Here is a 16,598-nt window from a genome sequence, read left to right as displayed (position 1 = left end):
GTTCCAAACTAAAGATAATTCATAAATCAAATCAAGACACCTAGAGAGGCGGAATGATCAATTTGCAATGAAAATGAGCCCTCCGAGACAGAGCTATGGAAACCTGTCGTATAATGGGCGCTTTCAAATTAATTAATTCGCGTAGAACAATGGCGCTGGGATTATATGGCCGTGTGTTAATAGAAAAATTGTTAATGGAATTGCGTTGTGTTTATGTTGAATTGTAAATTTAAATTTCTAATAGTTTTGTCGGCCCATACCTACCAAGGCTAATGCCAGTTAGTCGCCAGTATTATGCTGGCTTGGCGTTGGGTATACAATCTGGAACAAGACATGTCGACAACTATGGTTGTTTTTCACCAAAATGTATAATTTCTAGTTGCTCTCTGTCCAGTCAGGTATGGAATATTATATTCGATACCAACAAAAGATGTTTAGAGTTGAGAATCAAAGATACCACGAGATGATACAAGAGAACATCTGTAATATAGTGTTTAACTAAAACAATATAAAACTAAAATCGAACCTAATAAACACAAAAAAAAAATTGTACACAACAATAAAACCTACGATACGGTAAATATACTGTGTACTTACCCAATCGCTTCGATATCTCCGAATTATGCATCTTCGGGTTATCTTGAGCGATCTTCCGCCTCTGCAGCCGAGACCAGACCATGAACGCGTTCATGGGCCTCTTGATGTGCTCCTCCTGCGTCTTCTTCTGCGAGGGCTGGCTCATCCCGTTCATGGAGATGGAGCCCATGGAGCCGATGGCGCCCATCGCGGACATCGGGCCCATGGGGAAGTGGCCCATGGAGCTCCCGAAGCCGCTCCGGTCGCACATCGCGCCAGCGGCACTGTGAACGATAGAGTATTTTTGTAGCAATAATTTGAGGTACTGGATTTAAAAACAATGAACAAACATTGTTTATAGGAATCACACAGATTTCTTTGTGCTAATGTATTTCATATAAATTTCGCAAAAAAAAATGAGGATATATTTTTTCTTAATTACCAGACTACGAAGAAGCAAGGACGAAAATTATTTTTTTATTACCTAGTACTATACTGTATTCTATTTCCTTGACGAAATAAATCTGCTACGATTCGAGTCAAACAACATGCTAGCAACAATCTTATTTCTTATAACATTTGATTTAGCTATAACAAAGGTTGTCTGGAAAACATTGTATCATTATAATAAAAGTATTTTTGATTTTTATCGGGGTCTTTTATATCCTAATTCTATCCTGACGTTTCGAAGACTTTGCAGCCTTCATGGTCACCGGACGGACTAACGTGTTGGTCATCCTAAAAGTCAAAATACAATATCTACCTACATTGTATGTGTTATTTTTTTTTAATTCAATCGTTACGTGGAAAATACTATAATGTATCTCAGGTCATCAGAGTAACTATCAAGACAATTATAATGTCTTACTAATTCATTGACCAAAGTTAAACTACTCTTAACATCGCCTCTAAATTTTTAACTCAGAAAAATCATCATCTCCCTTAATTCACTCCCCTCCAAGCTAATTCTCACACGTGAATCTCTTTGGATTACAAGTTTTAATAACTGCCACAATTATGCCGGCCGGCAAAGTGGAAAATACGGGGGTCCGTAATTGCCGGATCAGGCACCCGGGCGTGTTTAAACCGGCTTTATTAATATTTGATGCTCTTAAATCTTGATTCTATGGGGATTTTTCTTGTGAATTTCTTATTGGGAATTTAGATTCTAGTTACTTTGCTAGTTTTAAATATTACGTCATAATTTTTATCTAATTGGTGCAATGGCCTAGTTAGGCTGTGAAATCCGTGAAGTTTGAGGTTCGAACAGATCATAAAAGTTATATTCAGACTGAGTTTCATCATCATCATCAGCCCTGTATTATATACTGTCCCACTGCTGAGCACGGGCCTCCTCTACTACTGAGAGAGATTAGGCCTTAGTCCACCACGCTGGCCTAGTGCGGATTGGTAGACTACACACACCTTCGAAATTCCTATCGAGAACTTCTCAGATGTGCAGCTTTCCTCATGATGTTTTCCTTCACCATTAAAGCGAACGATAAATTCACAAAGAATACACACATGATTTTAGAAAAGGCAGAGGGGTGTGTCCTTGGGATTTGAACTTGCGGACATTCGTCTTGGCAGTCCGTTCCACACCCCCAACTAGGCTATCGCCGCTAATTAAATTTAAGTAATATCACCGCATATTTTTTGTGTAATTGGTGCAATGGCCTAGTTAGACTGTGAAATCCGTGAAGTTCGAGGTTCGATCAGATCATAAAAGTTATATTCGGACTGAGTTTGAAGGTGGTAAAGCACTGATATGTTTATAATTCATATAATACATATTTTCAATTATTTTCCAATTCCCCATTTCTTTTCTTACAAACAGAAGCGTCCCACATCGTATTCAGACGGTGGTCACAATCAATAAACGCACTTACCCATATGCCTACGAAAACAAATATTCGAAACGATACTAGTTACTAAACATCCAAATTTTTAACTCGAATCGACAGCCCAGACCACACGCTATCAAACATAATTTAATTAACTGTGAACATAAAACATTGCAAATTACTACAGCGAATTATAATTAATGATAACCGCAATCTAGGGATAGCACGCCTATAGTCAATTTGTTTTGGGCCGGTGGAACATTTATTCTGATAAGCGGTGACTATTATCTATTTAAGTATTTATTGAATAAACGGATCAAAGGACAAATATACTGACATTATGTCTATTTCTACCGCCAAGCAGCAGTGTGTAGACACTATTGGGTTTTGGTTTGAAGAATATTGTAGGCAGTGTAACTACTGGACATAATAAGACTTAACATCTATGTCTCAGGATGGCGAGCGCAGTGAAATACCAAACAATACTTTGCAATTCAAGTTGTTGGATGATATTTCTACTGTTTATGGGGTCGTATCGCTTATCACCAGGCAAACGGCAAGCTCGTCTCATCATTCAAAGCAATAAAAACACCAAACTAGCACGATAAAAGTGTGTTGTCGTCACAGGAGCATAACGGGAAGTGTATAAACTAAATAAAATTGCTAAATATGGTCTTGTTTTATTTAATCACGGCAAATGACCCCAATACAATGTTGGTAAGAGGAATGGGGTCCAGATAATGTCGACTGGAATGATTATGCTTCGCTAGACGACAATAGCCTAGTTGGGTGTGGAACGGACTGCCAAGACGAATGTCCGCAGGTTCAAATCCCAAGAGCACACACCTCTGACTTTTCTAAAATCATGTGTGTATTCTTTGTGAATTTATCCTTCGCTTTAACGGTGAAGGAAAACATCGTGAGGAAACCTACACATCTGAGAAGTTCTCTATAGGAATTTCGAAGGTGTGTGTAGTCTACCAATCCGCACTAGGCCAGCGTGGTGGACTAAGGCCTAATCCCTCTCAGTAGTAGAGGAGGCCCGTGCTCAGCAGTGGGACAGTATATAATACAGGGCTGATATTATTATTATTATTATAGACGACAATAATGCACTTATGTGGCAAATCGCTTAATGTTAGTAATCAACTACATTTAGCCGCTAGATCGTAAGCGCTACCAACAACAGCTATATCTACTAGAAATAACATCACGATTACAAACATTTTCGGTGTTTCCGCCAACAAATTCCACATAACAAAAACAGATATTTTTACTCACCTAATTACACAGAAAACATGGATTAACAATCCAAGAAAAATCTTGTTAAGTCGAGTTAAGTCGCGCGCCGTTCTGAGAATCCGCTATTTGGGTCAAAAAGGGAGTCGCTGTGTGTCAATGTTTGTCGCTTGGCAACCGTAGAATGTTTGTCGTGGTGTGGGCAGAGATCTATCGATATTAATATAGACTGTCTTAGTTTAATGGTTATTACTGTTTGACCTTCGGATGCGATTAAGTTCTTTTTTACAAATCTAGTAGTTCACTAACTGTGAACTGTTAGGACCCACTTGATGTATTAAGTAGGCTATTACTTTCCCCATAAAAATCTACAGGGAAGTTGGAAAAGGCTCTTTTTAATAATATCTAAGATAATCACCAACTAATCTTTGTTAGTACCTTATCAAAATATTCTTTGTGAATTATCGCTTACTTTAACGATGAAGGAAAACATCGTGAGATCTATATACTTAAGACGTTCTTTATAGGAATTTTGAGGGTGTGTGAAGTATACCAGAACTAGGCCAGCGTGGTGGACTAAGGTCTAATCCCTCTCAGTAGTAGAGGAGACCCGTGGCAATGGGACAGTATATAACACAGAACTGATATTACAATCAAAATCAAACGTCTTCAGAACGCTGTTATCAGTTTCGGGTAGCTATCACCGTTAAGTGGGAAGCAAGCAGTTGTTCTAACGCGCCGCCATTACGTTCCGACAGAGACGGTATCTCGTCAACTTCTGACCAAACATTTGTCCAAAGCAATGTCCGAAAGAGAATGGATGCGTTTGTACTGACGTGAAAGCTTATGTGCGTATTTTAATTGACATGTTTCTTTAATATGATTTTCTTGGTTCAAATGTAATATAACGTTCAAATGGTTAGTAATGTGATGTAATCAAGATTTATGGGGTATTTTAATTGTTATGAAAAATCTATATAAATCTACGGAAACGATCGCTCTCTGCTTTATTAAAGTTTAATCTCAGGGCAACTATTCAATTCAAATTCTTGAATTAAAGTGTTAAGATGATGAATATAAAAAGTATGTTGCGGAAACATGCGGTGATTTTACCCCGCACGCAATACAACTACGCCGCCAAGGCAAGAATGTACATGACTAGATGTAGGCAGATATTTGACTAACGCTACTACAACTATGCATTGTAAATCGTCATTTTAATTACGTTTAATACAGTTACGGTAGTTGTAACTAAAATTAAATACTACAGGCTGCCGTCCGAAAATAATCTTGATACTTTCATTGTGTGATACAAACGTTTAATATATGTGACACCAGTATTTCGATACTTATGTTGTTCTACTCACGTTTCATAATCGCATGTATTGTGCTAATGAGACTTGATCCGCGCTATTGATACTATTTAACACCTTATGTACAATTGATGTACTAACTCATACGTCATCATTGAGGCCTCATGGCGATCTGTTTGAGCAGGACTAACCCTGACACAGTGGCGGTTGGACTGCAAATTCGTCTTTATTTCTTTATTCATAAAATTGTGATTACAAAAACACTTCTGGTCATAGAAATCACCCACGTTTGCCAGATTATTGGCTAGCTTTGATGAAGGTATAATTTAGACTTATCGAGAAAAATAACTTACATGCAATACTTCATAATTGGGTATTTATGAAAGATCTTTAACAATAATATTCTATAGTTCATACAAATTAATATTGATTAAAATTTACGCTATTTTCAATCCTAAAGTAACGCTCATACAGTCTATATACTATACTAACTACTCGTAGAATGAGACAAAACATTGTCAATAATCGCTCTTGGCGCAATCTGTCTCGAACTAATATCGACGTGACATTTGCTTTAGACATGGTGTAGATGCCTCAAAACGTTGCATCCTAGCTTCAGATTATATTACAACTTACATACCTTACAATACTAGTGTAGGTCTGTGTGTCAATGTATAGCTGATAGATCACACACGCTAAAGCGACCTGAGAGACGTTAGCGACCCGCTCCGGCTTAGCACGGGTAGCAAATCATAATTATATGTCCTAATTTTGTGTTCTACACAAAAAAAAATATACACTTAAACCTTCCTCTTAAATCAATCTGTCCCTTGGTGAAAACCTTATGAAAATCCGTTCAGCAGTTTTGAAGTTTATCGCGTATAGACAAACGCGGCGAGATACTGTTTTGTAATATCTAGGTAATAAGGAAGTTTTGGTCAAGTTGTAGGTAACCTACTGCATAAATGAAAAAGCATAGACTAATCGTCGTTTTAATGAAACACATCGCTTTTTCAATCCACCGCGAGAATGGACCAATGAGAACAAAGTTTTTTGACATGCGTACAAATGACGTATTTTGATTGGTTTATTCTCGGGATCGGATCGAAGATTAAGATTGCGATCGTTTAGCGAAAACCGTGAATGAACGAAGATAGCACACGAAAAATGTTATAGGATACTTTTCTATAGATCTATCCTATTTTTAAAACCGGAAGATTACTTTTTGTTTGAATGCGCTAATCTCAGAACCAAATTGTTGTAAATACTGATAGTGACTGATTCCTGAGTGCTGTAGAATTTTTCGAATTTTACTAATAGGTTAGTCCGAAAATCTTTGGGGGAGACATCTGTCCAGCAGTGGACTTCTTATTCTACATACGCAAGTAATTAAGTCTATTTGATTAATTTCGTTGCTGGATAAAGACAGATTAGTTTTCCCTGACACTCGCCGAGCTTCATCGCTCGATATCATAATGCGTGCCACTACTGATCCTAGCTTACAGGAGTTGTGATAGTGTAATGGCGGGAAAGTCCCTAAAAAAACGCAAGTAACAAGATAAATAATCACAATATCTATTTTCGGGAACAAAATACATTATCGACGCTACAAAACATAGTAAAAAATGGCGCCACACTTCAAACAACGTAACACAGAGGCTGCCAAATAAGAGTAAAGGCAAGACATCGCCGATGCAAGCGACTTTGCCTAAACAATTAGCAACGCGACTGCGACGACGCGACCGCAAGTCGGATTTCGCTCCAATATTTGTTTTTGACGAGACTTAAACAGATTTTTTTGTAACGATAATTAGTTAAGGTTCCGTGGGGCTAGGGGCTTCATTCTGTACATTAGATACTTAATTCCGACTTAAGATTTTCGTATTCATTGAGTACCTTTGTTCAAATGCCATTGTACTTTAAGGAGTCCATTATACATGAATGTTAAATAGGTCCATCGTTAATTACAGAATGATAAAAAAAGATATAGTTTAGAGGTCCTCCTCCGACCCGCTGATCCGACGACATTCGCAGGATCGCCGATGGACGCTGGATGAGGAGAGCGGAGGACCGAGCAACGTGCCGCGCTCAGGCCTATGTTCAGCAGTGGACAGTTCTAGGCTGATGAGTTTAGAGGACTAATTTGATGATTCCTTGCTAGCCGAATTTCGGCCAATTAGAACGCCATTGAAGCAGTCATTCTAAGTGGTCTAATTTATTACAACAAGAGGCACATTGCTAAAACTACGGGATACCAAATACAAAACTTGGGTCTAACCACCTTTGACAGAGAATAATTTTTATATCGCTGCAATCTTAATAATAATTGTAATTCATATCGTTTTTTATGGAATATTTTAAGAAATTATTAGATTAAGATATATTTCACATATTTTAAGGAAATATTTCAACTAAACCTACTATTCAGATATTAGACAAGGCACATGGCTGTAGCGTACTGCAATATTTCAAAAGCTATATTTTAACAAGCCACAAAGAGTATTTACACGAAACATCACACATAATGACCGAAAATCAATATTTTTGAATACATAGTCACGATAATGATAAAATAAACGCAAATAATCATTTAAATACACAACACATGAAGTAATAAAAGTAAACATCAAAATATCCAATAATCTTATCTTACTTATAAATGCTATAGTTTGTGATAATGTAACGGCTGAACGGATTTGGATGAAATTCGTCACACGTGCGCACAAAGTCCTGAAATATAGGCTAATTACTGGGAAAAATAGACACTATTGGTACGAAAAAACTACACGCAGGCCAAACCGTGAGTATACACTAGTTATTACTAGAATCTATCAAAACTCTGCCTGGGTGGCGTAATTATATTACAATTTAATGCAGTGCTGGGTCTTGGGTTCGATCGCCGAGTCTGGCAGTGATGTGTTTGTTTATCATCTCGGAGTTTGTGCCTGATATAATATAGGTTCGCCCCTTGATCCCTCTCCGGTCATGTCCCATTGCTGTTTTACCGAACTATGAGAGTGAAGGAACAGAGCGCACACACTTATGCACTATAATATCTCCTGCGTACCTGGCTGATCTCCGTTGAGATTGGTCGTCGTGGCCATAATTCGGCTAGGAGGATTCACTTTAAGCTTACCCCCTATTATATGGGACGGAATACACGGCGAATAATGGATGTACCAGGTACGCCTCTGCCTACCCTCTCGAGATAAAAGGCGTGAGTGTAAAATACATTTAAAACATGTTCTACACGTATCAACTAGTTTGTCTTGACATGTTTTGACTAACATGTCACACTGCTGTCGAGTAACGTCAGTTTAATTTCGGAGCATATCGCACTCTTAATAAAATAATGACCTATTTCAAAATTGTTAATTTGTGGCAGTCGTCGGAAAACGAACATTGTTTACTAGCTTTTTTTTGAAGTTGCTATAAAATTGAGCTTATTAAAGATAGGTAAATAATTTCACTTATAGCATGAAAAAAAACTTAAAAGTTCGCAAACAGAAATTGGTTGTTTGACGATTCCCACAAATTGTCTATTTTGGAATGGGTTGAAATTTTATTAAGAGTGCGATATTTTTAATGGCTACCGTCTGGTGGCAAACGTTCTCGAGGCCGAGCACCAACCCTTTGGACAGATCAGATAAAGGTCTGCCACCAAATTCCATAAACTAGTTGAAGATGCAATGAACAGAAAGTGGTGGAGACAAATAATCCTAAACGCGATACATCCAGTGATAACCACGATCCTCAGTCCTGAGGGACTACAGAGAGAGAGAGACTGGTAACTTGCTAAGTTCTCGACATGTAAACACAGAGAGAAAGAGATAGACCTTCTGGTAACTTGCTAAGTTCTAAGTTAATGCAACATGTTCGCCTACGTGGTTAATAAAGCATTTTTTTTTTCTATAAGCCCAAGTGTTTTTTCTTTTTTGGAGATCTGCCGTGGTTATCACCGGGGGTGCCCTGCTAACGGTGTACAAGCGATCCCCTGGCTCAGCAACCACGGCAGCCGAAGTGATTTAACATCAGAGAAACAAATCAGTTACCAATTGTCATTGATATGCCTTCCTATTTATTGTCTATTTTATAGATAACACATCTTCATTCCCGAATGCGTTGGCAGAGATTTGAGAAATTTACTAATGTATAACATTTTGCAGATTAATTATTTAATTTCAAATCACAGTTGCAACTAGAGCTCTTTTTGACTCTGTTCCGTCTAACGATGTCGAAGAACCAAGGCAAGCCACACAGGACTCCAAGATCTTATTTGTACCCTTTCTCTAAGTAGTAACGCTTGTTCGGTTATTTTTTTAGCCTAAGCCTGAGCAAATATAAGACCATATTATCTGAACATTGGACCACAAGACCTACATATTTATTATTACGTCTTTAGATGCCTTATCTACATCGTTTCGAGTATTGTCTGAATACTAACGTTTCCCCGCAGCTCCGCTCACGTGAAAAAAAATATAAGTAGCCTATTATTATAGCATTCAGAAGTAATGTAACCTTTAATGAAAAATTTTATCGGTTTAGTAGTTCCTAGCGCGTTGAACAAACTCTTCATCTCCATAGATTGTCTGAGTATTGGATCCTAAAGTCGACATAGACATATTATTTCGTCTTAGAAGACTTCTAAGGCTCTAAGGCTTTTACATACATACATAACATCACGCATTTATCCCCGAAGGGGTATGCAGAGGCGCAACTAAGGCACCCACTTTTCGCCAAATATGTTCCGTCCCATGATGTGATGGGGGCGAGCCTATCGCCATATCGGGCACAAATTCCAGACTCCGGGCTGATACTGAGCAGAATAACCCAAGTATCACTTTTCCCGACGCGGGATTCGAACCCAGGACCTCAGAGCGCTATTGTACCGGGCATGCAATACAACTACGCCACCGAGGCAGTCAGTCTAAGGCTTTTGACGTACTTAATAATGGTTTAATATCCTACTGAACCGCAGTGGATATAAACAGTAGACTCGGAGCGAGCAGTGCTAATGCGCCGAACAAACCGACATATCGCCGATTATTTACATTGCGGCAAGAACACAGCCAGTACAGATAAAAGCCGCGCTGTACTCGTTTGGGAATAATATACGAAAACCGTCGATTACGTGGTAAATACTTGTAAGTAGCTACCGTAAGTGGCTGTGTGCTCGTAATACGGGTTGGAGATCGAATTGGGCCGGCAAAATTGTGACGACTTTCGCCTGTTGCAAGTTGAATTTTTAACCGATTTAAAAAAAGGAGGTTTTCAATTCAACGTGTATTTTTTTATGTTTATAACCTCAGAACTTAGTCATTTATTAGCCGGTTTAGAAAATTATTTTTCACCATTGTAATGGTATTTTTTATGTTAATTATACATTGTCTTTGTCATAGAGTACAAGAACAAAACGTTAATTTATGATTTCAATTAAATAAGGTAAAAACCGATGTTGAAATAATAAAAAAGCGAATACTTTAACAAATAAAACGTAACATTAAAATGAAAATATAAACAAAAAAATGCAAACATTAATAAATCAATTCGATATTCGGATTTTAAAATCTTTAACACTTCAGCAGAAAAGTTGATTTAAAGCGCAACGTCGTTTATTATAACAAATCACCAGCTCAAAGCGCTGAAGTGATAGCCCCTACTAGGCCGCTGATTGGTCAAACCGTTTCACCTTCCAGCACAAAAACGGATTTAAATCAAAATAGTGTTTAATATAACGAGTCATCGTCAGCACTGCAGCGCTGAAATGAGTTCATCCAAAGCCAATTAGAGGCGCGTACACACTAATGAAGGCACAATCGTTGTGTTTTTACAACGCGCTGTTGTAAAATACCCTTTATCGTTTACACTTTTACAATGGCTGTTAGTCTTTGTAGCTGGCCGACATTGGAATTATTTTTTTAAATTTAGAACAGCTTCCACACGCGAGTTTGCTTGACAGGAAGTTCGGTTATTTATTGATTATGACAAAAAATCTTGATATTTTAAAGTCGCCCGAGTTGGACGAGATATGCTTGGAAAGCTAGAACTAGTGAATAGGTCTTTAGTGCTTGTTCAGACAAACGCGTGTGCAATAAATTGCAATGTTAATAACGTGTATGAGACTTAAATAGCTAAGTAGTAAAGACTACTTGAGACTAATAGGGTACCCGGTCTCCCTAGCTGTTGAACCACCCCGTCTTATTAATCTTATTGGATGCCTTATAGGACACAATATAAACAATTTAATCTACTTAAAAAGAATCTTAACTGGGACTATATTGTTGCTTAAACCAGCAAAAGAATACTAGTGGTAGGTCTCTCATATGCAAGTAACTTATGGATAGGTATTTTTATACGCTCACATCAAAGTGATCTCTCTGCGTCTGATGGTAAGTGGTGTAGTGACCAATAGAATGTCGACTGACGAGAGATGATTACCCTTCGATAGTTGACACAATAGGGGACCGGCCTATGCTTGATTTTGTACATTATTCTATATGTAATGGTTAATAATACGAAAAAGAAGCACTCCTGCGAAAACTGCATAACAATTGGTTAAAAAATGAGCGAGTAATTCATATTTAAAATATTGTAACGTGCAGAAGTGGGCGCGATGAGGGGATATCGCTTCATCTCTTTTTTCGCACGCGTCGTAATTCCCGATGACGTCACATGTGGATATTTCGTCTCTTTTCTGTTTCTTGTTAATTACCCCTTCCACCGAAATTCAAAGACTTATAACTTGTTGATTTTTTACCGGATTTTAATAATTCCTTCTGTGTTATAATTTATATTATGTAAATATTTGATAATAGTAAAGAACAAAAATGAGTCCGGTACCCTATTATGCCGGCCTGTTCGAAGCAGATATACACAGGCTGATCCCAGAACGCGACACACTTACGTGGGCCACTATGGCGGGTTTTAACACCTTGTGTACGGTGGTCGCTATCCGGTCGGATATAAATATATCCCGCCACCAGCAAAAAGTTGGCGGCAGTGTCTATTTCTACCCCCAAGCAGCAGAGTATGCGCTATTATGTTCCGGTTTGAAGATTGCACTAACTTTATTACTTGACTTAACATCTTATGTCAAGGTGAGGAATGGAGTGCAACACAGTTTGTAATTCAAAGTTCTGTATGTTACTGTTTATGGGCGGTCGCATCGCTTACCATCAGGCGAGTGGTTTGCTTTTCTTCTTAAAAGTACCTTGAATGACTAGCTGGTCTTTACTAAAGTAAGAATATAAGGTACCTTGCACGCTTGCCATACAGACGAACGAGCTAATTAACAATTTGTTTCATAACTACACGGATTGATATTGAACTTAAACTCCGATGGCAAAATTTGGGAATCGTACCACCAAACTTTTTTTTATTTTTTATTGCTTTGACTAGACGAGCTTGCCGTTCCCCTGATGGTAAGCGATACGATCCATAAACAGTAGAAACACCATCCAACACCTTGAATTACAAAGTATTGTTTTGTATTCCATTGCGCTCGCCATCCTGAGACGTGAGATTAAGTTAAGTCTTATGTCCAGTAGTTACTGGCTACAATGTTCTTCAAATCAGAACGCGACAGTGACTACCCACAGCTTGGCGGCAGGAATAGGAATTGTGCCAGCATATTTGTCTTTTCGTGAAATCAGTCTGTGCTCACCATCCTGAGACATGAGATGTTAAGTCTTACGTTTAGTAGATACTGACTACAATGTACATACATACAAACTTAGCAACTGAGGTCTTTCCATCAAGGATAATAACATATTAGAATCCAATTGGAATTCCCTTCTGAGAAACTGCCAATTTAATTGTAAACGCTAAACAACATAATTAATTGTTTGTCGGGGTTTGGACATGTTGTCTTTGTGTTTTGGGGATAATTGGGAAGTTTTTTAAATTTTTAGCTTTATTTTCTTGTTGAAATTAATTTTGTTTTCTGATTTTACCGAGGATTTTGTTTTTTATTTTACTAGACCGTTTCGAAGACTGCAGCCTTCATTCTCATGGTTTGTGACCATGAAGGACGCAAGAGTAAGAAAATACACAAAAAAATCCGGATCCAAAATACATATGGTACCCACGATATTTTTTTCAATCACTTTATGAACCCCTGCACGACAAGCAATTCAGAGACAAGACAATTGGTGCATATTGAATTAATCCCTTCTAGCCGAATTTCGGCCACGGCGCCAATCCCAGCGGATATCAGATAGGTACGCAGGAGATATTATAGCGCACAAGTGTTTACGCAATACACAAGTGCGCTCTGTTCCTTCACTCTCAGTCCGGTGAGGCTGCAATCCGACATGACCGGAGAGAGATCGCGCAAGACCAACAGCTTAACGTGTTTTCCGAGACGCGGGAGTAATACACCGCCTTCTTGACTCCGAGCTGCGAGTAATTTTTACAAGATGAAAAAACCCAGTCACTATTTTTTTAGGGTCGACCCGAGCATTCGAACCCAGGGCCTCAGCGTCAGCACGGTAGTCTTACTCGTACCTCGTTAGCATTATAACTACGCCACCAATATTATTAAATGTATATAATTATACATTTAAATATCCATAAGCATTTGTTTTTTAATAAAATATATTAGCAAAACTGACAATATAATTCGCGGCTTCACACTTTATTTAAGCAGGTGGGTTTTAGACAATTGGCTGTCGAATAGAATGTATCCTAAACAGACAAGAGTAATAAATTACTTCTTATTCTTAATATTTAAGATAATAACTACACTGACAAATAAAACATACATTTCTACATAGCTAACAATAACTGAGAAACGGAAACATGAAATATTAAGATGCCTAAATACTATGAATTGGTCAAAACAAATCCGAACATATTTTTTTAAGGACATACTTACCTCCACTTATATTTATCAATAAACAATTAGTTATTGTCAAATTGACCTAAGCAATTAATAAAGGACCTATAGTTAAATAATATCTATTCAAAAATAGGTAAATCCAACTTCTCTTTATACCTACCTACCTATCTCCTAATTATCAATTATCTAGGTGTCTATAAGTCTAAAGCGGCGATAGCCTAGTTGGGTGTGGAACGGACTGCCAAGACGAATGTCCGCAGGTTCAAATCCCAAGAGCACACGCCTCGGACTTTTCTAAAATCATGTGTGTATTCTTTGTGAATTTATCGTTCGCTTTAACAGTGAAGGAAAACATCATGAGGATACCTGCACATCTAAGAAGTTCTCTATAGGAATTTCGAAGGTGTGTGAAGTCTACCAATCCGCACTAGGCCAGCGTTGTGGACAAGACTAATCCCTCTCAGTAGTAGAGGAGGCCCGTGCTCAGCAGTGGGCAAGTAATACAGGGCTGATATTATTATTTTTATTTTGAATATAGGTGTCTATCAATGCGAAGGGTCCATATAACCCAATACCTATCAACTTCCTTTTATGTAGAATCTAATTATCAAAACGAATTGCAACATTCATGCATATACCTATATGTTGGGTTGTTACCTTTCGGAAAATTCACCTCGCCACTAATATTTAATAAAGGTATGTTGTTTTTTTTTATTTATTTATTAAACTCTGGAAACAAGTCCATTGAGCCTCTTGTATGTTGTAAGTATCTAGGTATTGTCTGCCTCAGTTGACTAGTAGGTACTTAAGTACATGGCTGCTATAAGAGCAGTCATTATTGAAGGTATATTATGTCTGTTTTTGTCTCCAGAAAGTTACGAAATCCCTGTCTAAGTAACTATAGTTAGGGGTCCTATTCCGTATATGTGGACATATCCGTCTGCTATTACAAGACTATACTTAATCGAAGGGCAGCTTTGTTAACCATATAGATAAAAGAGGCAAAACACCCCCTATTTACCTGTATGGTTATCAAAGCTATCCAACGATTATAACTCCCATATTTTCAAAAAATGGATTCGCCTCCATATAGCCGTTTTCAAAGAACAATATCAATCTCAAACTCAATCTTAAATCCGATCCCGAGAATGAACCAATCAAAATAACTTATTTGTAAGCATGTCAAAAATACTTTGTTCTGATTGGTCCATTTTTTAAATAGATCGAAAAAAGATAGGGATCGTTTGAAAATGACGGTAAAACGGAACATGGATGGCCCGATATAAGTTTAATAAATTCTAATCAAGTATGGTATTGCCGACGCGGACCGCAACGCATTTTCGATTTGAAGTTTTGTATATTTTTTCATCCTTTCCCTTTTATTAAATAGGTCCTGCCTGTGAGCAACTCCGAGTAATCTTAATTTCTTATTGGAGAAATACTTATATTATATACCAACTTAATTTGTTATTGTTATGTTCTTAAATTTGTATCTACGCATTAGAATGTGATCTATATAATTTTGTAAAAGGAATAACGAAAGAGTCAGAAAACCTTCTTTACGTACAATGTAATACATACCTAAATAAATAATATGAGACGGTGGGTAAAGCACTTAAACATTTTAAGTTATGTAGGCCTGCTGCAAATAAATTGACAAGTTAGAATTCTGTGGGCCCTTTATTAGCCTCCGTTAGGTCATTGAATAAACGATTTCATACATAGATGTTGAAGCCTTTGCCCAGTCATCGTTACGTAATCTAAATACGGTATACATAATATAACTGCTTACCTACTGCTACAAAACATCAGCAAACGACAATGGCTAGCACTTAATTGTTAAATCCCTTATTTGTTGTTCGCGCAAAACACATCGTTTGGAACAGCAGTGACAATTCAAAAGCAACTCCGAGAACAGTTTCGGTGATGTTACAAGCAAACTTCGACCATAATCTGTAGTCGGACAACAAACACCATAACAAATCGATGCGACACAGGTTCAACGACATTCCGAGTGTATCTGACCTTAGCCCAGCGTCCGACGCCACTCGGCACCTCTAAGCCTTCGTTCTATAACATTTTTTTACAATATAAATCATGTTTACCTCATAAAGTGACCGCTGGCACGTTGATGTAACTCAAGATCCACTTTGTTGCCTTGCTTTCACGCTCAAAGACCCAGTCCGTCGCCACAACACAACACCGTTGACAATTTAATTGCAAACAATATACAATAGTAATTTACAAATGTTTCATTATACGTTTAAACTGTTATACACGATCGATTTACTCGATTAGCGTTATCGTATCGCGTGTTGCGAATCAACCGCGCGAGCTCCACGCGTCCGTCGCTCGCTCGATACAATGGCGACAATTGACAATCGCACGGCGCGACTGCGGTCACCGCACTACCGACAAATCGAATGATAAACCGACGCAGCTCCGCCAATGGCGGTGCGCCAGTCCGCCCACGAGCGCTCCTATTGGCCAAGCAACTGCCATTGCCTTACGGATGTTATTATACAGAACGAGACCAACAGTTCGAAATTCGAAATAAGAATTTAAACGTTTACTAGCCGGGCGTACAATACAAATTGGATGCGCGCGTTGTGCGTCGCGAGTCTCGCTCTCTTTCTGCTCTGTTGTCTTGTTTTTTGTTTACGATGAGTTGCCGTATGAAACAAGAATATTTTCGTATGACAGCTTGCGGTTGATTCACCTGCGCCATTCAACGACCACTTAGCGTTATTTCTTTATATCGCTTATTGGAAGAACAAAGCAAATAAT

The 16,598-nt window shown here is 38.1% G+C and overlaps 1 protein-coding gene across 1 annotated transcript in view; it reads right to left on the bottom strand.

Moving 5' to 3' along the window:
* Positions 1-16,235, bottom strand: part of LOC115443701 (transcription factor SOX-21) — a 56,297-nt gene extending 40,062 nt beyond the window's left edge. Inside the window, exons 1-2 of the mRNA XM_030169220.2 lie at positions 15,917-16,235; positions 598-860 (exon numbers count right to left, since the gene is read on the bottom strand). Coding sequence (XP_030025080.1) covers positions 598-860; positions 15,917-15,921 — 268 coding nt within the window. The 5' untranslated portion in view covers positions 15,922-16,235. The remainder of the gene's footprint in view (positions 1-597; positions 861-15,916) is intronic.
* Between the last annotated feature and the right edge of the window lie 363 nt (positions 16,236-16,598).

The sequence above is a fragment of the Manduca sexta genome, chromosome 23, assembly GCF_014839805.1.
Source record: "Manduca sexta isolate Smith_Timp_Sample1 chromosome 23, JHU_Msex_v1.0, whole genome shotgun sequence".
NCBI lineage: Eukaryota > Metazoa > Arthropoda > Insecta > Lepidoptera > Sphingidae > Manduca > Manduca sexta.
This window is presented reverse-complemented; position numbering and strand designations above follow the sequence as displayed.